Below are 23,509 nucleotides of genomic sequence, written 5' to 3'. Positions count from 1 at the left end.
GACAAACTAAACTGGGAGAGAACTTATGAAATTATGGGATGCGAGTAATTTTATGAAAGGTTACTCTGTCTATGTTGTGTCTGGGAGGGCTGATGGGTTGGTTTCGCCATCCTGGGTTATATGTGGGTGCAAATGAATCATGCATGGGTCTAGCGAAACCTTGGGCAATATTCACCTGCTTCTGAATGAATTCAAGATAAAGTGGTGCTGCCGGACACTCAAAAACAAAATGTACAGGGCTAGCGCATAGCTCGCACACTCTTTCTACTGGACTTCGTGAAGCATTAGCTAAGAATTGATCTAATTTCCTAGGTCAACTTTGGTTTGCAAATCGTGCTCGGACCCTACTTCGAAAATCCCACCTTTCCTAGAACCACTAGGCACAGATGTGGTCCTATCGAGCCGTGAAGACAAGGCATGATGCATCGCATTCTCACTCAAGGTCTCAAATAAAGACCAAGCCTCATCCTCACTCTTGAGCATGAAAGTACCCCTCATAAGATGAATCAATTATTTGCCTATCCTTATCGGTCTGACCATCATAAAAATACTGCACCAGTTGCCAACGGGACACCTGGTGGTGGGGACACTTGTGGAGAAGACCTCCCATCCTCTCTCAAGTTTCGTGAAACTATTCTCCCTCGATCTGAGAAAAATTGGTTATGGCTTTACGAAACTGATTTGTCTTACCAATTAAGAAGTATTTTTTAAGGAATTTGTGTTGCATTCCTTCCCAAGTAGTAATCTGAACCATCTCAAGAGCCTTTAGCCAGTGCTTGGCTTTATCTTTGAGGAAGAACAAAAACAACATCAACCTTAACGTGTCATCTTCAAAGTTGTTGATTTGTACAGTCGAGCAAATCTCAAGGAATTCGTCGAGATGACGATATGGGTCTTCGCTGCTAAGGTCGTAAAATGAAGGTAACATTTGGATAACGCTGGCCTTAATCTTAAACCGGTTCGCTCCTACATCAGGTCTCGTGATGCAGGAGGCGGGAGTGTACTAATTTGGCATGAAATACTCCCTAAGAGGATGAATCATCTGTTGATCCCCAGTCATGGTTGCAGCTCCATGGGCTCTCCTAATAAGAGACTCTAGGCCCTCAATCAGCTCGACAAGCTCGGGGTCAAGCGAGTGTCGCCCTTGCATACACCATGAAGTAGACCGGTGTAGCACACGTCTTAATTTGGGGTTTTCTACCTAACTAACGCGCTAGCGGCCAAACCACGCAAACCACAAAGCAAGCAAACGGAAATGAATACTGAAAAGCGAGAAACAACAAACACCACACACTTGCACTCAACAGAGAATTTGCAAAAATGAAATCTATGTGCACGGTACCAATTCGTACACAGTCACCTCTAAGGGTATCCTAATGGGTGGGTTGTGCAGAAAAAGTAAATTATTTTCTACATTGTGCAATCACGTGGTTCTAATCCCAAATGCGAAAAACAAACTAAACAATCCTAAGTAATCAACTAAACAATCCTAATTAAAGAACTGAATTAAACTAACAACCTAAAATACGAGAACAAACACAAGGCAATAAAGTGAATACTCATATTTCACCATTTTCCGGCAACGGCGCCAAAAATTTGGTGTGTGTTTTAGGAAAATAATTTTTAAAATAATATTTTTAATAAAAACTAAGTGAAAGCCAGACACCAAATAATAAAAACTGGCTCGCACAAGTGGTGGAGTCTGGGTCGATCTGAGGGAACGGAAAATACTCGTATTCAAACACACAACTACACTACTATTTATTTCCAAAATAAAGAAAAAGAATTAAATAAATCACTAAAGAGTGTTGCCCTATGCATAGGGTTTAAACAAAATAATTATAGAGGCCTTATACAACCCAATTAAATTAATTGAATAAAATAAATAAAATCCTAAACTAAAAGAAAAGGAAAATTCTTCAGTGCTCGAGTCTTTTTATCCCCTTGGAGGCTTTGTTTTTCTTATTTGCATATCACTTTGTGGTCCTCCTAAGGGGCACCTTGAGAGGCACTTCTGAGGGTCTAAGGGTCCCTTGAGGAGACTTTTTAGGGACCTCATAGGGCTCTCGAGGGACACGAAAAGGGTTTCCCCGCACATCCAAACGCTTCCCTGCAAAACACAAAAGCAAAACACATAACATAACAAGAAATCTATGAGAAAATCAACATAAAATATGATGAAAAATCTCAAAAACATGAACTAATTGACATGAACTAAACTACTAACAAACTTGAAAGAACACTAAAAGACAGAATAACAAAACCACCTAACTAACAATCAAGAAATTATCTAAGGTATCAACTAATTCATTCAACCAAAAGTCAACAAAATTATACTAATTAACATATATTGCTAACCTAACTTATTAACAATTAAAACTACTTAAAATAATCCAAAAAATAATGCTGAACCACGACAACTAAGCACTGTATACTACCTAATTCTATTGAATGCAATTCCAGCTATAAGAAATAAATTATGTCAACTAGCAAAAGAAAACGTTAATCTATGAACTACTCTCTATACTCATAGAATAACTTAACTAATTCTAATAGAAACTGGATTAACCTTTGATCAATTACTTACCTAGCAAAAAGTTTACAGAACCTAATAAAGATGTTCTGGCCACTGCACAAAATATTGGCAATCACGCTGCATGTGTTGTCAATATTTTGTGCTAATTGAATACATGATGCTATGCAAAAATTGATTTCTCACTAGAAAGAACCAATCACACGAAACAATGTGATTTGGTTTGAATGCAATAAAGCAGTGTATGCTGGGATAATCGCAGGCTTCATGGTATGATTAGCATATAAAAAAATTTATAGCGTGATCCACAATGTACGCAACTCTGCGTGTTTGTGAATTGCAATAGATTAATGCTGATCACGTCCGAACATTGCCTGCGTGAAGGCAAATCTTCACGCAGGTTGTATAATGTGTCTCAGGATCCAGCAGTGTGATGGTATAATAATGCAATCAACTATTGGCCTCCACGAACCAGACAATATGACATACTAAAAAAAAACTAAGAAAAACACAAACAAGAAACGAGTCTACAACGCAAACTATTCCTAATCTAATCGGCCGAGATTAATTATTATAAATGGATCAATCATGCTGGAACTAACTATAATGCATATAATATATCAAATAAATCTATTTACATAAAAACAACCTCTTATGCTATATGCAATGATTAATGCAATGTAAAATCTAAATCTACGGTGAAAGAGAGAAAGAAGATCACCTCGCGGATCGCTTTCGATGGAAGGGTTGAGAAGAGAAGATGGTCAATCCAGCTGCATCCATGTTGCCCCGACGAAGAGAAAGAAGTTGTCGATGACGAAAGGGTTCGAAGCTTGAAGAAAAAGAGGGAGAGGAAGAAGATGAGGAGAGTAAGAGAGAAAGAAATCGGCAAAAGAGAGAGGAGAAGCAAGGGAGAGAGAGAAGAGGGAGGCAAGAAGGCTGTTGGAAAAACATTTTTCCCATCCCTCTTTACTACTATTTATAAGCCTAATTAGGTTAAAACAAAGTTTTTAAAAGAGTTCAAATATTTTTGATAATTTCCAAAACAAGGTCTCTTATGAAAATATGTTTTTCTAAAAATTGAAACTTACTAAACTAATTAAAAATTACCTAATACAAACCTAAGCTAACTAAACTACAATTAAGAACTTTTAAATCTAATAAAAACACTAAAAATGCAGGGAAAGCTTTGAAAAACATGAATTTCTAATAAAATTCAATTCAATGCAGTTTCTCAAAACTAATGATAAAAATGGGTTTTTAAGGCAATTTTTCACTGGATCCTGCATAAAATAAGATGAATAAAATACAAAATATATGCATGAACACTTATCGGTAGAAAGTGTGTCGATTTAGTAAGTCGGTCAACCACTACCCAAATAGCATCGTGATTCTTGCGGGTCCACGGTAGTCCCATCACGAAATCCATTGTGATATGCTCTCATTTCCATTGAGGAATTTCCATCAACTGCATCATTCCTCCTGGCCTCTGATGCTCAATCTTGATTTGTTGACAAGTCAAGCACTTCGCGACGTATCTGGAATTATATCCATATTAGCATAATGTCAATCTTAAATCTATAGGAAAAATAACCTAATTAAAGCACATAGAATTTGCTCGCTAATTGGTTACCTTGCAACATCACACTTTATTTCATTCCACCAATACTCGTGTTGTAGATCTTTGAACATCTTGGTACTTCCCGGGTGAATGGTGTACTTGCTCTTGTGTGCCTCGGTCATTAATTCCTCTCTAAGTTTTGGATCGTTTGACACCCACAGTCGATCCTTAAACCATATGCTTTTGTCTTTCTTGCGTTGGAAAGTTGTGTCCTTCTGCAAAGCCAATGCGTCCATCTTTCTGTATTGCGAGTCCTCCTTTTGTTTAACAATAATCCTCTCTCACAGTTCTGATTGTGCCGTCAGGCTTGACATCTTGAGTATACCTCCATCGTTAGAGAAAGGCTTCCACTCTGTAAACTCAGAAATCATCTTCCATCCGATATTTACCAAATTAGCCAAATTTCCACTAGCCTTGCGACTAAGGGCATCTACGACCACATTTGTTTTCCCGGGATGGTAAGAGATAGTGAATTCATAGTCCTTTATGAATTCAAGTCATCTCCTCTGTCGCATATTGAGCTCATTCTGTGAGAACAGGTACTTCAAACTTTTGTGATCGGTGAAAACGTTGAACTGTTCTCCATACTGATAGTGCCTCCACATCTTTAAGGCAAATACTATGACCGCCAGCTCCAGATCATGTGTGGGATAGTTTCTCTCATGAGTCTTCAATTGTCATGATGCGTAGAAGATGACTTTGCCATGTTGCATCAGCACACAACCCAACCTAGTACCGAAAGCATCTGTGTACACCACGAATCCTCCGCTTTCAGATGGTAAGGCTAACACCAAAGCGGTGGTAAGTTTTGCGTTAAGGGTTTGGAAACTCTCTTCGCTCTTCTCATTCCACTCAAAATTCACTCTCTTCCTTAGGAGTTTAGTCATTGGCATAGCTATTCGAGAAAAGTCTTGTATGAATCGCCTGTAATATCTTACTAATCTCAGAAAGGTTTGAATCTTGCTAACATTCTTCGGTTGTGCCCAATTCATCATGGTCGTAACCTTGGCTGGATTTACTGTGACTCCGTCCTTCGAGATCACATGTCCAAGGAATATGACTTCTTCAATCCAAAATTCATATTTCGAGAATTTGGCGTACAACTGATGTGTTTGAAGGGTCTCTAAAACAATCTTCAAGTGTTCCCAGTGTTCCACCGTATTCTTAGAATACACTAGTATGTCATCGATGAAAATGATGACAAAGGTATCCAAATATGACCTGAATACCCGATTCATCAGGTCCATGAATGTTGCTGGGGCATTCGTGAATCCGAATGGCATCACCATGAATTCATAATGCTCATATCTGGTTTTAAATGCTGACTTAGGGATATATTCATCTTTTATCCTCAGTTGATGATATCCAGATCTTAAATCGATCTTCAAAAAGATCTTTACCCTTTTCAATTGGTCAAATAGGTCCTCAATACGTGGTAACAGATACTTGTTTTTCACGATCGCCTGGTTCAACATTTGGTAGACTATGCATAGCCTCATAGACCCATCTTTATTTTTCACGAACATGATTGGTGTTCCCCATAGAGATATGCTAGGTCACACAAAATTGTGCTTCGTTAACTCTTGCAGCTGCTTCTTTAATTCCTCCAACTCTGTTGGTGCCATCCGATAAGGTGCTCTGGATATAGGCTTTGTACCCGACATCAGTTCAATTCTGACTTCTACTTCTCGTTGTGGAGGTAATCCAGAAAGTTCCTCTGAAAATATGTCAGCAAAGTCACGGACGATTTTCAGATCTTCAATCGGTGTTGGTTTCATTTCTCCTCCGATCACACTGACTAGAAAAGCCATATCTCCCCGACGGAGATACTTATGGGCCTTGAGGGTCGAGATAACTCTTTTCTTTATTCCAGGCCTTACCAGTCGGAATTCAACCTCCAGCATATCCGGTCGAGACAGAATTATTTTCTCTTCTCTATAGAGAACTCTAGCATAGTGTTCAAAGAGCCAATTCATACCCAATATGACATCGTATTCGATCATATTGAGTATGATTAGGTTGGCAGGTAAATTGTGTTCTCCTAAAACAACTTCTACTTCTGGCATGTAGTTCACACAAATTTTATTGAATCCTATAGGGTTATAAACTACTAGTTCTTGATTCAATGATTCTGTGGGGATTCTAAGTTGTTTTGTAAAATGTAAAGAAATGAAGGAATGAGAAGCTCCACAGTCAAACAATACTAGAGCAACTTGGCCAAAAATACACATTGTACCTTGCACCAATTCCCCTCTCTGCAATTGATCAGTCGAAGTAGCGTAGACTTGACCTATTACCCGTTGTTGAGCTGCTTGCGGTTGTGGTGGTGGTGCTCAGTGCTGTTGTGACTGTTGTCCCCCAGTCTCACGCCTTGCATCGTCAGTCTACTTCTTTCGACACTCCTTGATGTAGTGTCCCATCTTTTCACAGTAGAGACATCCTCCAGTCTCACGGGGACACGGTTGACTGGGGTGAAAGCGGTTGCACTTCTGGCACCTCTGGTTGTGAACTGGCCTTGGTTTGGTGCCTTCGTCATGCCTTTGTTTCTTAGACTGATGGTTGAAATGCTTCCCACCAAACCTCTTCTTGAACTCGGGTTTTTGAACCCCAGTTCTATTCTTCTGCGACCTCTGGCTCTCCTTCCAGTCATCGTCTAGGAGAGTCGCAACCTGGATAGTAAGGGTAATTGATAACAAGTCAACGTTCCTTGATATTCTAAGTGTTAACTTCGATAACTTAAAATAAACCTTGTATCACAACGAATATAGTGATTTTACCTGGATAGCCTCGTCAAGGGTCTTGAACTCTCGAGTGTACAGGTGGTTCCTCAAACCCGTCTTCAAGCCTCGGGCAAACTTTATAACCCGATCTTCGTCTGAAGTGTACACGTTCGGACAGTAACGTTCTAAGCTATGAAACTTAGTGATGTAGTCTGCCAGGGACATCTCACCCTGCTGCAAGTTCAAGAACTCATGCATCTTCTTCGCCCTCTCGTGCTTTGGGAAGTAGGCGACGTTGAAGACTTCCATGAACTCCGCCCAAGATACAGAGTCGTCCTGGAACTTGACTGCCCTAGTGGTCTCCCATAACTTTTCGGTGTGGTCCTTGAGACGATAAGTCCCAAAGTCCACCCGACACTCCTTGGATACCTCCATTACACGGAAGATATGCTCGATCTCCTGAATCCAACTCTCGGCCGCCTCCGGATCTGTCTTCTCGGAGAAAGCGGGAGGGTCCATGTCCATGAATTTTTTGTAGGACATATCCCCACCATTAGCATTCTTCTCATGGGCCACCTAGTACAGATTGGCACCCATCTGTTGCATGGCCGATGCCTGCTAGCCTACCACCTCGGCCAAGTTATGCAATGTCGCCACGATGTCAGTGCAGCGGTTTGACCAAGTCATCTATTTGGAAGTTAGAAAAACAACATTATAACATACTTACAGAGTCATCGCGATCGTTGGAAGAGCTAAGATCTCATATTTTTCAGTACTGCTTTGATACCAAAGTTGTAACACCCCAACAATTTGGACGTAAATTTTTTAAATTTTTTTTTTTTTGAAATAACGGAAGTGACGAGTCCAAGTGTCAGGCAGATTATAGTTAAGACAGAGAAGTACTGAATCATTTCATTCATAAATTGAAAGTGTCAACTACATCTCATAAATGAAAAATACTAATCAACTAATTAGAGTCTGAACAAGAAATACTAAAAAAATAAAAGAGATCTCTTGGCCACATCCAAATGCGACGCCACGATGCTCTGATTTACTCGCTACCTAAAAAAGATTGAAAGCAGAAGGGTCAGACTCCCCTATCTGCGTAAGAAGCATTATATTCATATGTTGTGCTCAATGTCCCATATACAAATATGTGCAACAATTTAGCTTTTAAACTATCATGCAATTAAGAGAAATTCTAATAAATTAAGCATGCTTTCTACGTTACTATACAATAAAGAAACAGTGTTATAGCTAAATTCATTCACAGAAGCGTGATCCCAGTTCTATCATTTTTATGGATTCCATGTCACGAATTACCATGTTTACTCAGGGACTAATTATTAGAATAATTCAACACTTTTTGTGTTTATCTTACTCTTACCCTGTGGGTACACACAGGCATTCGACATCGTATCGGACCGAGACCATACGGGGGTCTGTTATTTAATATCCTGTATGACTAACCGTACGGATATCCAAAGGGGACGGTCCGTGACCGAGAGAGAACCCCTCCCCCGTGACTATAACAAGAATTAGGATGCACCCTAAACACTTCTGCAGAAGACTTGGATCTACCACCTAGGACGCGTTGGCAATCATGCCCACTTAACTCCGTGGACTAGGGACTAGGTGAGACACCTAGCTTTCACAAAAACTCAATTGTCCCATGGAGCTTGTACCACCTACCCTCTCCAAGGTAGACCATGGGTCCGGTAACATACACCGTCTTTCAGGTGTACCCAGAGCCCAAAGAATCCAGTAATATACACCATCTTTCAGGTGTACCCAGAATCTCGAAGGTTTTATATTTATGTTTTATTTAACCTTTTCTTTATAACCATGTATGAGTCATCGCACCACAAGGGGTCCGGTAACATACACCATCTTTCAGATGTACCCAGAGCCTCGCAACCATATGAATTTTTATACATTTTTACTCTTTGTTTAATTTCTTGTGTGAGCCATCGCACCACAGTGGTTTCCAAAATCCCAAACCCGTCTCAGGGTTCACATACATTATATGCCGCTTAGAGCCAGGGTGCACCAAGGAGTAGTATTTCTCAGACTCGGCATGACTCAGAGCCCACATTCATTTTTAAGTTATGAGTTAGGGTGTATGCATTTGTACCCCCAAACAATCCCATACATGGGGCATGTTTTGCTTGACATTATATATATATATGCCCTCACACGATCTCAGAGATTCATAGCATATAATCGGACTGCCATGAGTCCTTTCATGCTTGCTCGAAGGCAGCCCGCACCACCGCTCGACAAGAGGAAGTTCACTGGGCCAGAACGGTCCCCAGTGGTCCCACATTATATCGGCTTGCAATTTCACAATGTGGCAGATCCCTAGTCATTGATGGCCATCTAGGATGATCTGCAACCAGACTTATACCGGCTGGTGTTCACCTGTACTTCAAATCATGACAGAGGAACTACAACTCTGATCGAGAGTTATATTTCCCGTTAGGTCCTCTTTCTGGGTTCGGTTGAATGACCATGAATGTCCGAACCACTAGGGTCGGTTGGCACCTCTGTCGTAACAGTAGTGTGTTATAGATATGTATACATGTTTGGCTGGGATTCATTCGACCCCTGCTGGTTTTAAATGTCTACATTAATACCCCTAGTGTTTAGAGGGTCATTTATCACTAAGTCTATAGCATGTGATTCTTCTACGCACATTAATAACCCAGATGCATATCAACAGAAATTTGAACCTAGTGAGTTTGCAATTAACCTAAATCTGGTAAGTATAGTTCACCATCTCTATTGTCCACGCTGAAACGATAAAAAAAGAAAAACAATCATGCATGAAAAAAAACAATGAATTTCATCCATGTATGCTTACCGTGCAGATTTTCTACGTTCTTGCAGGAATATACTATGTAGTTTCGACATCAAAATTTTGACAGGAGTACCCAAACTACTATATAATGACACTGTATAAAATATTTCAACATTCCAGAATTTCTATGAACAAGCGTGCTGGGTGTTAATGATGCGTAAAAAAAAAGACCCACGCCCTCGAGTGTGCAGGAGTAAACCAACTCCTACTTTGCCATGGACCCACTTGACCTTACGCATATGGGCATGCTACAGCCATTTCCGGCCCAGGCACTAATTTTTTTTTTTTAATGATCCCGACGGCTTCACCTCTTCTCAATAGCTTTTTTTTTCTTTTTGTTTACACGATACAATGGGTCAGAAGTCACTGCCAACCCTTATAGTAACAGAATATACAGGTTCACCACATGGCTGAACTTGTATACTTTTACACCCTCGCTGCCATGAGAGAAAGGACCAGCATAGGCCACAGTGGCGACAACGGCCAATACGCTATGAGGGAACACAGTTTCTATAGGGGCTTGCGCTAGCCATGGCTTAAACGCATGGCTTAACGTGTACCCACCACATGCGAGCTAGAGGGTTGCACAACTCTACGTGCCTCGCAGCACTATGCACGTCCTCATGACCCCATGCCCAAGAAGAGAGCATTGGAAGGTGCAGCACCCGTTTTGTGTAATAGGTCACTGAACAGCGGCGCCTAGATACCACTACCTTGGTTCTATAGCGTGTAGGGATTCAACACCCGCATACGCTTCCCTCATGATGGTGAACACCCAACCCATGTTGGTGGTACCATTAAAAGGAAAGAGATAGAGTGTTATCCTTGCCCCAAAACACTGATCTCACACGCGCACACACACACACGAATAAAACACCCCTTACCTTTTTCAAAGTTCCGAGCCGACAGGGATGATGTTTCTACTTCATGATGGAGCAGCACATCATCACGCGGATGACGAGCTTTAGAGTCCAGCAATGGAGGTCGAGCACGATGAGAGAGAGAGAGAGAGAAATAGGTAGGGGAGAGGAAATCGTGTTCCACGATTTCTAAAGTCTCCCCACCCTATTTTGTCTCCACCTTCATAGGTGGAGTTTCAAAATTCAAGCATCAACCACCACTCCCAATCCATGATTTTTTTTTTCTGAGATCGGTTCTCTTCTAATATCACCCTTTTTTTTTCATGTGTAATTTTTTTTCCAACTTCCTCGCCCATTTCCCTCTAGTGTGGTACCCCTCCTATCCTCTTGAAAGGGAGAGAAAAAAAAAAGTCAACTCCCACACATTTTCGTGGAAGATGGGCTATAATGTAGGGATTCTTGGAGACCACATTTTTATCTTTTTACCGAGGTAAAATCATGTTCTTTTTGTGCAAAAAAAAGAGAACTCCTTATACAAAGAGTTTCAAACTAGGGTTGCAGCTTCACACAATAATAAGTCCTACCACAACACCACGTTACCACTTATTGTTTGATTTTGCAAAATAATTTTCTATATATTTTCTTGAGACGTTTTCCAGTTAGTGGATTTTTGCATTTTCATGCAAGTTTTTCTCAAGTTTTTTCCGCACTATCTTATATATAATATGCTTCAAATCTCACACTATATTCGAATTGGGTTGAATCTTCGAATCTCACTAAAGTTCGAATTCAAGTCTCACTTGAGTATTCGTTATCAAATTAGCATTAACTAACCCGTACGCATTAAATTCGCATTGAATATGACATAAACATATTATTTCACCTAAATGCATATTTTTATTCATTAAAAATTCCTTAAAATTTTTTAGTTTTACATCACAAAGTGTTAAATCCCAACAGCAACCACGAATTTGATAACTTATCTTTCGTGGAGCAGATATACCTATATGTCAAGCTATAACAGTATTTTTTTGATAATTAGCTTTAGCTCATATTTCTATAACAGTATTTTTTTTAAGGCAAGCTGGGGTTAAGGCCGTTAGACAGACCCCTACCAGGTCCAATATACCATTGGGTTTTGAACCTGCAAAGTCCCAAACACGAGGTAACGTGCACTAGCTGCTCCAACACAAGGTAACGTGCACTATTTCTATACAAATCTTGTTTATCACAAGGTTTTATCTCATAAACGCCAATAAAAAGGAATAAATATGAGCACCTATTTAACTTTTTAACAAATCCACAACATAGCCCAGTACATTATTTAAACCTTAGACATCAGAAGAGTAATCAAGTGCTAGCCACATGATATAAGAAAATTTAAGTAGCTGCCTAACTTATGAAGCAATTACATGCCACCTAGGTTTAAAAGCTTTTAACATAGACGCCTAACCGTTCAAAAAATGGATCATATGAGCGCTTTGATTGTCCTCCATTAAAATTAGAGAAGGAAATCGTCAATGCTAACATAAAATTACATATTTACCATATTCATTGTAATGATGAATGTCTTTCTATTTCATTTTCACCAACCTTCGAAACTCGTTTAAAACTTCTGTGTTGGGGCTCCAATCTTTCTTCCCCATTGAGGCTTTGAGCATTTATCCACCATTGAGGTATGATTTTGTTCTCTCTCTCATCTGTTTGTAATAGAGGTGAAGACAATACTTAGGGATTTCTTCTGTAAGAAGCTGTTAGCTAGGCATCTATTTGGTCCATTGTACAAACAACACTCCAACACCATCTTTGGATCTTTCATGCCATAGATGGGCTTATTACAGGAATGACGAGAAACCAAAGTGAAGGTTACCAATCTCGTATATTATTCAATGGCAGAAAGGATCTTCCTTGAGGTACCTAATAACTTGAAGAAAAAAAAAAGGTAAAAGTGTGATTTGTTACGTTTAAACCAGCAAGAGTTAAAAGTTTAACTACGGATGGGGACTAACAGAAGCGTTATCGGAGCAATTTTTCAAAAGATTAGGCGCCTATTTTAAAATTTTGAATACTCAGGCATTTTATATGTTAGAACGTTCACCATAAGTCGGTGTTTATTTGTAGATTTCCCAAAAATATAGGGGAAAAGGAAAATAGCCAACAGCTCTACTGAGAAACTTGCATCACGGAAGATAGTGTGCGATTCCGTGCCTTGAAAGGGAAAAAAATGACTCCTTTAATTCATTTATAAGCATTCAATCAGCAAGAGTTTAAAGATAAAGGAATTTAGCTTGTATAAAAATATCAAAAAGCAGATGAACGAAAAACAAACGCCTATACTTGCTGAAGCTTGGCACCTAGCAGACACCGTTTTTTTTGGGAAATGCCTGAATTCTGAGTGGCCAATGTAAAGCTCTATATCCAGTGTGAATTCGCATATTTTTTCATCCGATTTCAAGGAAACTGCAGGCAAAACACCCAAAAGAACGTAGCACGAGACAATATACTATCTGACGTTTACTTTGAACACACAAATCTTAGAGCTCTTGCGCCACACACACACACACATCCATACGCATGCACACGTAGATGGAATGCCATCAGAGGGAAACCATGAAATGTTCTCATAGCATCTTGCAATAATTCATGCAGTGCTCAAAGCCCTTGCGCAATATCCCCACATCACATGGCACCCGGGTATTTGCATGCGCTTGTGCATTTTTGCATACAACCATAGGACGTCAATGACCACACTGAACGCAGAATTTTTCTTGAAATTTTTTCTTCCCTCTACAAAAAGCAACGACATACAAGTGCAATGTGACGCCATGCTTTCTTCCAATGCAATAACCATACAGAAAATTTCAACATTTACAAATGGAAAGAAAGGTGTCATATGCATAATTTTATAGGAAAATTGACAAAATCACTAACTTATACAACATAGTTTTACAGGAAACATGGAAAATTCAAGTTAAATGTCAGATAACAGAAATTTATGGACAGAAATTTCATCATAGAACAGAAGTGAAAATATCACACAGGAAACACAAAGAACAAAATAGAAATATGACGTGTTTCCTCCAAGAAAAAAAAAAGCTCCTTTAGGGAGAGTTTGATAGTCCAGACAAATGACGTGAGGGCAGGACGTACAGTGTTTGAACTGAAAGCAATAGTCGCACGCATCCAGCCATGTTTTGTTTGAGACTATGTCACCTGGGTAAGGGTAGGGTTCAGTGGGTACTGACATCGCAATTCAAAAAATGTGTGCAAGGCAATTCCAAAAGCGCCCATAAGGGGGGGAAGAAAAGGAACTATGACTAGACTCCCTCATTTAACTCATAGTCACCTGTATCGTTAAAGGTAATTTCTCAGAGATTTTTTGTTTTTTTTTTCGAAAGGCAATTTATCAGAGAGATTTTCAAAAGTTAAAATCTCAGAATTATCTCAGGAGTTTAAAATTTTGAAAAAATATAAATAACAACAAAATACTAAGAAAATAATAAGTTTTGCATTATTTTTCTTTCAAAAATATAAAAAACATAACTAGGAAATGCAAACTTAAAATAAAAAAAAGAAGAAATTTTCTCAAAAATAGCATATGATATTATCGCAATAATATCAAGATATTTTGTCTTCTGGCGATATTTGAAAATATTGCAATATATTCCCGATATTATCTGATACCTTAAAATAGCAGATAATATCACAATGTTTTCAATATATCGTCAATATCAATGACAGTGATTTAACTTTTGTTAACAAGTTCAAACGTTGAAGACAAACAATAAAATCTAGTCAACAGTAGACGCAATCAGCAACAACATACAAACAAATGCAGCTTGCCTGGATGTTGACCGGATCAAAGAACCTGATATAAGAAGGGCTGTGAAAGAATAACCACCAGTGAAGGCATCTTTTTCAATTCATAAAGGCACCCTTCTATCATACAAGAAAAGATTGATCGCAGAACAGTCAGCAAGTTGACTCATGCCTTACTGTAAGATTTGATGATCTAGGCAAAACTACATCAACAACTCATGAAACCAACAATCAACTACACAATTTTCATTACATCGAGAGGTCAATATACAAATAGCAAAAGCGCACAAACCAAAAAAAAAAGTGAACATATAGGAAGCATATGACTCAATGTGGACACTATAACCAATGGGATAAGAAACCCTCGGATTAAATCATCGAATTTGTGGTACCAGAAAACATGTTATGAATAATGAAGCACAATGACCTCAAAAGGACGAAAGATTTAGCACTTGGGTTAAGAATGTAAGAAGTTCGGTAAGCGGGAAGTTGAAGAGTTAGAAACAACAGCCAGCCAGTTTGCTTCTGCAAGTATATACAGCTTGGTGATTTTGCTACAGATGTATTGGCAATTCAAGAAACCAGCAACAGATGCTCATTTCTTGGTACATGTAGCAAGTGAATTAATGACAGATCAAACACAAAACGCCACTTTTTAAGTAAAAAAAGCCACTCCGAGAGAAGTATAGGTGCTCAAAATTAGTGCATAATCAAAAGAACCAGACAGCAATGAGTTGGGTAAATCTCAGTGGACATGTAATGCATGTTATGTATTAAATCCCACTAAAAATTGGAATGTCAAAGAACAGGACTTCTCCAGAAGAGATTAACATGCATATATGCTGAAATGAAGAACATAAAGAGTCTTGAAATACTAGATTAAACTTTTCCTCATAAAAATAACCTGCATTTTTTCGTTAAAATTTGCTCCCATCATCATCTACTACCTCAAAAGGATGAATGATTTAGGACTTGGGTTATGAATGTCAGAAGTTTGGTAAGCGGGATGTTGATGAGTTAGAAACAACAGCCGGCCAGTTTGCTTCTGCAAGTGCATACAGCTTGGTGATTTTGCTACAGCCACATTGGCAATTCAAGAAACCAGCAATAGCAGCTCATTTCTTGGTACATGTAGCAAGTGAAGTAATGATAGATCAAACACAAAACACCCTTGTTTCAGTAAAAAAAGCTGCTAAGAGAGAAGTATATCAGCGCTCAAAATTAGTGCATAATCAAAAGAACCAGACAGCAATGAGTTGGGTGAACCTCGATGGACATGTAAAGCATGTTATGTATTAAATCCCACTAGAAATTGGAATGTCAAAGAACAGGACTGCTCCAGAAGAGATTAACATGCATAAATGTGGAAATGAAGAGCATAAAGAGTCCTGAAATACTAGATTAAACGTTTCCTCATACAAAGACCCTGCATTTTTTTCGTTCAAATTTGCTCCCATCATCATCTACTACCTCAAATAAATGAAAGATTTGGGACTTGGGTTAAGAATGTCAGAAGTTCGGTAAGCGGGAAGTTGAAGAGTTAGAAACAACAGCCGGCCAGTTTGCTTCTGCAAGTATATACAGCTTGGTGATTTTGCTACAGCCGCATTGGCAATCCAAGAAACCAGCAACAGATGCTCATTTCTTGGTACATGTAGCGAGTGAATTAATGATAGATCAAACACAAAACACCTTTGTTTCAGTAAAAAAATGCTCAGAGGGAAGTATATCGGCGCTCAAAACTAGTGCATAATCAAAAGAAGCAGACAGCAATGAGTTGGGTGAATCTCAGTGGACAGGTAATGGATGTTATGTTTTAAATCCCACTAGAAAATGGAATGTCAAAGAACAGGACTTCTCCAGAAGAAATCAACATGCATATATGCGGAAATGAAGAACATAAAGAGTCCTGAAATACTATATTAAACTTTCCTCATGCAATGAACCTGTTTTTTCGTTAAAATTTGCTCCCATTGCCATTTACTGAAAAAAAAACATTTTGTTCGGCCTGCAACCCAAAAAATGCATTAAAAAAAGAGCCAGTCATCCATTTGAACACCAAGAGGCTAAGACGCTATCATTTTTTTATAAAATGTCCATCCAAATTAAACAACTTAGTCTCATGAATAACCATCTATCCGTAGAACATTTTCATATACTTGAGAAGAAAAAGAAAACAAAATTACTCGAAAATTTCTCAAAACATATACCACACATGGAATCCTCAGTAAGATCGAACAACAACCCCAAATTTTCAGAAACAACAAAAAAAAAGAGGAAATACCAAAAAGAAAACGAAGAAAAAAAATCAAACGGAAAAATGAATCAGGTTCAGAACTAAAGGAGGCAAATGGAAGCTCGAAAAGACCATGAACACCACGATTCAAACTCTAACTCCACAACAGAGAAAGCAAGGAGGAAGAAGAAGATGAGGGGATAAAAAAATAAAACTTATCAGAACCCTGGAACTCACCAGGGGCGTTGCTCCAGGAACTCAAAAGGGGTGAGCGTTAGGAAGAAACCCTAAGATTCCTCTTGTATAAATAGTCGAGTTGTGCCAGACGACCACCTTCGGCCTTTCACAAAGTACGGATCGGTTCTACCGGGACCCGTATCCGATAGGGGTGGGCATCGGGCCGGGCAAGGCCCCCGGCCCGTTTAGAGCACGGTTCGTTGGGCTTTAAGTGCGCGATTCTTAACGGGTTTGAAGAGCAGCGGATGACCCAGCCCATTGGGTCAATGTAAAGCCGATCAAGGCAGGTCTGGCCCAAACCCAACTAATTAGTTCAATTAATTATGTAAATAACAAATAATTAACAAGTTTTCATGTACCTAACTAATTATCTTTTTAGTTTTTATAAAACTAATATAATTAATTAGGTAAATAATAATAGTTATCACTCATCAAGCTGGTTCAATAGCCCACGGGCTGACTTGGATACGAACCATGTATATAACGGGTCGGATTTCCTTTTGATAGATAATGGAACAAGCCTAAAACCTTAACCCAAACCCGACTCATGACAGGCCAGGTTGGCTTGGTCCATCGGGTTGCTTGGCCCATTGCCTACCCCTACTTGCTTGTAACGTCCTAAAATTTTAAGTCTCAAAAAGCGTAAATTTTTTTATATATAAAATTACAACAAGGTAAAATCAATCGGGAGTAAAACTTGGCACATTATTTTTTCTTCATATTCACATTCACATTTGGACAGGCCTTAAATCTTAGAATTTTGAACATCCATAATAAAAATAACGATTTCACATGTTCTTTATTAATAATAAAAATCAAGAATTTAATGAAAGTCTTGAGCAAATAATATACTCTTATTCATCAACTTTGGCGAGCTTGGAAAAGATTTTACTCGACCCTTGTCGCAACCTCTCGCTATCGCATGTAAATTCAATCACCTCTTGAAAAACATTGAATATTTATAGGGTCAGACAAGCATGTCTAAGTAGAGTAGAGCTACATTAAGCAAGTAATCTAGAATTTACAAGTAGGAATCTCTTCAAACTTTCATGCACTTATATTTCAATTTTGGCAATATTCAACAAGTATTGCAAGTATATCGAATAGGCAAGAACAGATAACCATTATTCATCATTCACTTGAGTAAAACGCATGAATAATTAAATATGTATGAACTTACCAATGTAAAGGCCCTGTTATCATTGCAAAATTTTACTTTTGCAACTCAAACTGACCTTTGAAAAAGATTTTGAAAATAACTCGCCATCATTTTAAAATGCAGGATAATTCCAAAGAATGTGACTCGTCTGTCGGTATGAGGTTCAACCGTTCATGACACCTTTACCAGGGCTAATTGAACCAAGGATCAATCATGTGCTTTGCTTTACTCAACTGTCTAATGTTACGACAATGAAGTCGTACACGATACTTTAAGTACAAGGTTTTGATTATGAACAAGTGAATCAAGTGCATTTCTGCTAAGGCAATGAAGAAGGATGACAAGAATTGAAGAATTCAATGAAGAATCTTTGAAGACATATGTGCAAATGTAAATTTCATTAAAAGTCTTAGATTCTTGTAAGAGTCTTACTTAGAGTGTATATTTCAATTGCATTTCACCTAAAAAGTCTTTAGAAAAACTTTTCTAAAAGAACCTTTCATGAAAATTGTTTTAGAAAACTCTTTACTTAATTTTTCATGTTTATTAGTCGACCAACAGATTCACCAGTCGACCAACTTTTTCGGGCCAAACTTTTCTAAGCTAAAACGTCAATTATCTTAATTAGTCGACTAATCGACTCTTAGTCGACTAATCGACTCTTAGTCGACTAGACAGAATGTTTGTTTTCAGAAAATTTAGCAGCAGTCGACTGAAGGTTTTATCAGTCGACCGGACAAAAGGTTTGCTTTTCAGAAAAATTTAGCAGCAATCGACTGAAAGGTTTTTCAGTCTACTGATTATATTATCAATCGACTAACTTTTTCTTTAGTCGACTAAGTTTCAAACTTCAAATTTTCAAACGGCTCTGTTAAACACATTAGTCGACCGGCGATAACCGTCAGTTTGCTAATATTTGATTTCAGTCGACTAACTATTGTTTTAGTCGACTAATTTTGTCATTTTTCCTGAAACTTTTAAAAGGCATATCTTTTCATTTTTCAAACGAATTGATCGTTCAAAAGTGATTGTTTTGACACCCTTTCATACCCTCAACGTATGTGATGTTTCAACTATAAATATGAGTGCATTCCACGCTCAAAAACATCGAATCTAATCGAATTACATTGAATTACAAAGATCGAATTCTTTGTTTTTCACTCTTATTCATTCAAGTATTTGTTTTCTCACTCACTTGATATTTTCACTCCAGTTTTTCACTCAAATTCCTTTGAGAAACTGTGAATTCGTGAGTTGAGTATTTCAATAACCTCAAAAGCCAATTTCATTTCATTTGCATTCATAAGAAGGGCTCGTAGGTTGATTGTAAGTTGATTATTTCATTTTTCTGTAAAAGGAAAGGACTCTTTGGTTTAAAGGAGTTGTTTGCTTTCAGTAGGGTTGTTACTGAAAGTGGGATCGAATTTGGTCTGTATGTTCTTGTGGTTACACAAGGTTGATAGTGGAAATCTCAAGCGTGTTTTGCTTGAGATCTGGATATAGGTCTGGAAGACCGAACCAGGATAAATTTTTGTGTTCTTTGTGTGATTGCTTTGCAAATCTCAAAATCCTTCAAAATTCCAAAGACGTTATTTAAAAGCACTATTCACCCCCCCCTTCTAGTGCTCGTTGCCTCGATCATACAACACTTTCATTTGGTATCAGAGCGATGTTTGCTATATTTTGATCTTACCATCATCTAGCATGGCAACAACATCATCTGAGTACAAAGAAGGATGCTCCTTTGTTGGTCCTCCTCTCTTCGACGAAACAAACTATGGATATTGGAAAGTAAGAATGACAATATTCCTACAATCCATGGATCTCAAAATTTAGAGAGTTATTTCAGAAAAGTACCTAACACCATCAACTGATTTCAACCTATAGATCGATGAAGAAAAGAAGACTGATTCACTCAATGCCAAAGCTATGAATGCGTTGTATTGTGTCGTTGACAAGGTAGAGTTCAATCGCATCTCTGAATGTTCTACAGCAAATGAAATTTAGCATACTCTTCTCGTTACTTATGAATGTACGTCAAAGGTAAATGAATCTAAGATTGCTTCTTTAGTTTATAAATTTGAATTGTTTAAAATGAAGCAAAATGAGTCTATATCGGACATGGTAACAAGAATGATCGATATTACTAACACTCTAAAATCCCTTGGAAAAGAATATTCACAAGTGAATTTAGTTTAAAAAATCCTAAGGTGTTTAACTCCTGAATGGGAGAGAAAAACCACAGCAATAGAGGAAGCAAATTATTTAAACACCCTTTCTCTTGAAGATTTGGTTGATAACTTAATGGCATATGAAGTTCAACTTCATGATAAACAAGAGAAAGAACCCAAGAAGAAATCTCTTGCTTTCAAGGTCATTTCTGACTCTGAAGATTTAGAAGAAGATGAAGATATTGCCCTCATCACAAGGCAATTAGAAAAATTTATCAAAAAGGGAAGATTTCAAAGGAAAGTAAAGAAAACTGATTCTTCTAATCCTAATGAAGTCAAGTACTTTTATTGCAAAAAGACGGGACACATCAAGAAAGATTGTTCTCTTCTCAAAATTAAGCCTAAAGACCAATTCAAGAAGAAAAAGGCATTTCAAGTAAGTTGGGATGATAGTGATTCCTCCTCCAATAAAGAAACAAATGAAGAAGTCACCAATATGTGCTTTGTAGCACAAGAAGACTCGGTAAGTCAATTTGAGTATGATGATTTATTAGAAGCATTTAATGATTTATATGTTAAATTTAAGAGTCTAAGTTCTAAAAACAAAGAGTTAAAAACTGAAAATTCAACTCGACTCTCAAAACAAAGTGTTACTTAAAGAGATAGAAGATCTCAAGAAGGAAAACTCTTGTCAATCATCTGAGATAAAAGAAATTAGAATTAGAACCAATATATTACAAGAAAAAATATCAAGTCTAAAAGAAAAATCAAATGACCTTCTTTCTATAGTGACCAAGTTCACTAATGGACAAGATAATCTAGAAAGACTTATTGGTTCTTAAAGATGCTCGGTTAACAAAACCGAATTGAGATACAGCTTCTTCGATACTCAAAATAGACCAAACTATGTGGTGAAGAATCAAAGACAAAATTCTCAATTATTGATTCAAATAACTCAATTTTCTAGTCATAATAGAAATGCATCTAATCATGGTACTTATAAAGCTTATAAGTCTAGACATGATTACTCTAGAACTGCTAAATCTTTTTATAGAAAGAATATTTATCCTCAAAGGAAACCAAAATCCAAATGGATATGGGTTCCTAAGACTAACTCTCATGAACCCGAAAATAGAAAGGGGTCAAATGCTTTATCTTCCAATTTTGTTATAGGTACACAAAATAAGGAGCAAATGGATCTTGGACAGCGGTTGTTCCAAACATATGACTGGAAGGCCGGAGTTATTTTTCACACTCCAAAGTAAGGATGGAGGAACCGTCACCTTTGGTGACAATAACAAGGGAAAAGTAATCGGTATTGGTAACATTGGTAATCTAAAATTTTCCTTGATAGAAAATGTTCTTTTAGTAGATGGTTTAATGCATAATTTATTATCCATTAGTCAATTATGTGATAAATGTTTTCTCATTTCTATTGAACATGATTTATGCTTAATTTCTGATTTTCATTCTTAAAAAATCATTTTTAAAGGTAAAGAAGGAATAATGTATATGAACTTTATCTAGATGAGTTACCCGCTTTTAATGAAAAATGTCTTATTGTTTCAAATGAAATTCAATGGTTATGGCACAAGAGACTTGGACATGTTAACTTTAAATTAATTTCTAAGTTATTCAAGAATGATCTTGTTAGAGGCCTACCTAGAATACCATATAAGAAGGACCACTTATGTGATGCTTGCCAAATGGGTAAACAAATCAAGAGTTCTTTCAAAGCAAAAGATATAGTTTCAACAAAACGTCCTCTTGAACTTTTACATTTAGATCTATTTGGACCATCTAGAATTCAAAGTTTGAATGCTAGCAAGTATGTTTTTGTTATAGTAGATGATTACTCTCGATTTACTTGGATGATTTTTCTAAAAAACAAAAATGATGCTTTTTCTGAATTTTCTAAACTTTGTAGAACAATTACAAATGAAAAATCTACATATAATATTATAATTCGTAGTGATCATGGTGGTGAATTTGAAAATGAATCTTTTCTAAAGTTTTGTGATTTACATGGTATATCTCACAACTTTGTTTTTCCTAAAGCGGCCCCACAAAATGGAATTGTTGAAAGAAAGAATAGAACTTTGCAACAATATGCTAGAACCATGCTTCAAGATAAAAATTTACCAAAATACTTTTGGGCTAAAGCAGTAAATACAACATGTTATGTTCTAAACTGTGTTCTCATTCGACCATTTTTACATAATATGTTTTGAATTGTATTATGATCATATACCAAAGATCTCATATTTCAATTTTTTTGGTAGTAAATGCTTCTTGTTAAATACCAAAGATAATCTTGATAAGTTTGATTCAAAATCAGATGAAGCAATATTTCTTGGATATTCTTCTAGAAGTAAAGCTTATCGTGTTTTTAATAAAAGAACATCTTGCATTGAAGAATCTTTATATGTTGCATTTGATGAGAATTGTGAGCAGATTATACCTCTAAGCGAAAGAGAAGAAGTGATACTTCAAGGAGAACCTTTGATAGAGAGCACTTCTCAAGAAAATATTTCTCTTCCACCGGTTTGGAAGGAAGTTCCAAATCATCAATATGAACAGATTATTGGAGAAATAAAGAGTGGTGTCCAAACTAGAAGGCAATTGCAATATATTGCAAATATTGCTTTCATATCTAAAATAGAACCAAAGAATATCAATGAGGCTTGTGATGATGAATTTTGGCTTTTAGCCATGTCTGAGGAACTTAACCAATTTACTAGGAATGATGTATGAGATCTAGTTGATAGACCAAAGGATCATCCGGTAATTGAAACAAGATGGGTCTTCCAAAATAAGCTGAACGAAAATGGTGAAGTCATTCAAAACAAAGCAAGGCTAGTAGCACAAGGCTATAATCAAGAAGAAGGAATAGATTTTGATGAAACATATGCACCAGTGGCTCGATTAGAGTCAATTCGAATGATGCTTGCTTTTGCTAGTTACATGAATTTTAAGTTATATCAAATTGATGTTAAGAGTGCATTCTTAAATGGATACATCAATGAAGAAGTTTATGTAGAGCAACCTCCAGGCTTTGAAAATGAGAAATATCCAAAAAAAGTCTACAAATTAAAAAGAGCTTTGTACGAACTCAAACAAGCACCAAGATAGTGGTATGAAAGACTATGAAATTTTCTAGAACTTGGTATTTGCTCATTATTGGACTTATAATTTTTTTTTGAATTTTTTGTTTTACTTGAAAATTTTTAAGACTAACATTTTTCTTGAACTTTGTTTATTGTTATTACTTTGATAAAACAACATTACTTTTC

At 37.3% G+C, this 23,509-nt stretch overlaps 1 protein-coding gene and 3 non-coding genes across 4 annotated transcripts; all 4 read right to left on the bottom strand.

Moving 5' to 3' along the window:
• Positions 1 to 6,538: 6,538 nt before the first annotated feature.
• Positions 6,539 to 7,393, bottom strand: LOC149843162 (uncharacterized). The gene is made up of 2 exons (XM_090000845.1): positions 6,932 to 7,393; positions 6,539 to 6,823 (listed from the first exon to the last, which is right to left on the bottom strand). Exons 1-2 carry the CDS (start codon positions 7,391 to 7,393, stop codon positions 6,539 to 6,541), a joined length of 747 nt encoding a protein of 248 aa, XP_089856971.1.
• Positions 7,394 to 14,874: 7,481 nt separating this feature from the next.
• On the bottom strand, positions 14,875 to 14,957 carry LOC149843161 (small nucleolar RNA snoR109). Its single transcript, XR_016431271.1, has one exon. It is a non-coding gene; the product is annotated as a small nucleolar RNA snoR109 (small nucleolar RNA).
• A 437-nt stretch (positions 14,958 to 15,394) lies between these two features.
• Positions 15,395 to 15,496, bottom strand: LOC149843160 (small nucleolar RNA snoR109). Its single transcript, XR_016431270.1, has one exon. It is a non-coding gene; the product is annotated as a small nucleolar RNA snoR109 (small nucleolar RNA).
• A 421-nt stretch (positions 15,497 to 15,917) lies between these two features.
• Positions 15,918 to 16,019, bottom strand: LOC149843159 (small nucleolar RNA snoR109). Its single transcript, XR_016431269.1, has one exon. It is a non-coding gene; the product is annotated as a small nucleolar RNA snoR109 (small nucleolar RNA).
• Between the last annotated feature and the right edge of the window lie 7,490 nt (positions 16,020 to 23,509).

The sequence above is a fragment of the Nuphar pumila genome, chromosome 3, assembly GCF_984573655.1.
Source record: "Nuphar pumila chromosome 3, dmNupPumi1.hap1.1, whole genome shotgun sequence".
NCBI classification, from domain to species: domain Eukaryota; kingdom Viridiplantae; phylum Streptophyta; class Magnoliopsida; order Nymphaeales; family Nymphaeaceae; genus Nuphar; species Nuphar pumila.
This window is presented reverse-complemented; position numbering and strand designations above follow the sequence as displayed.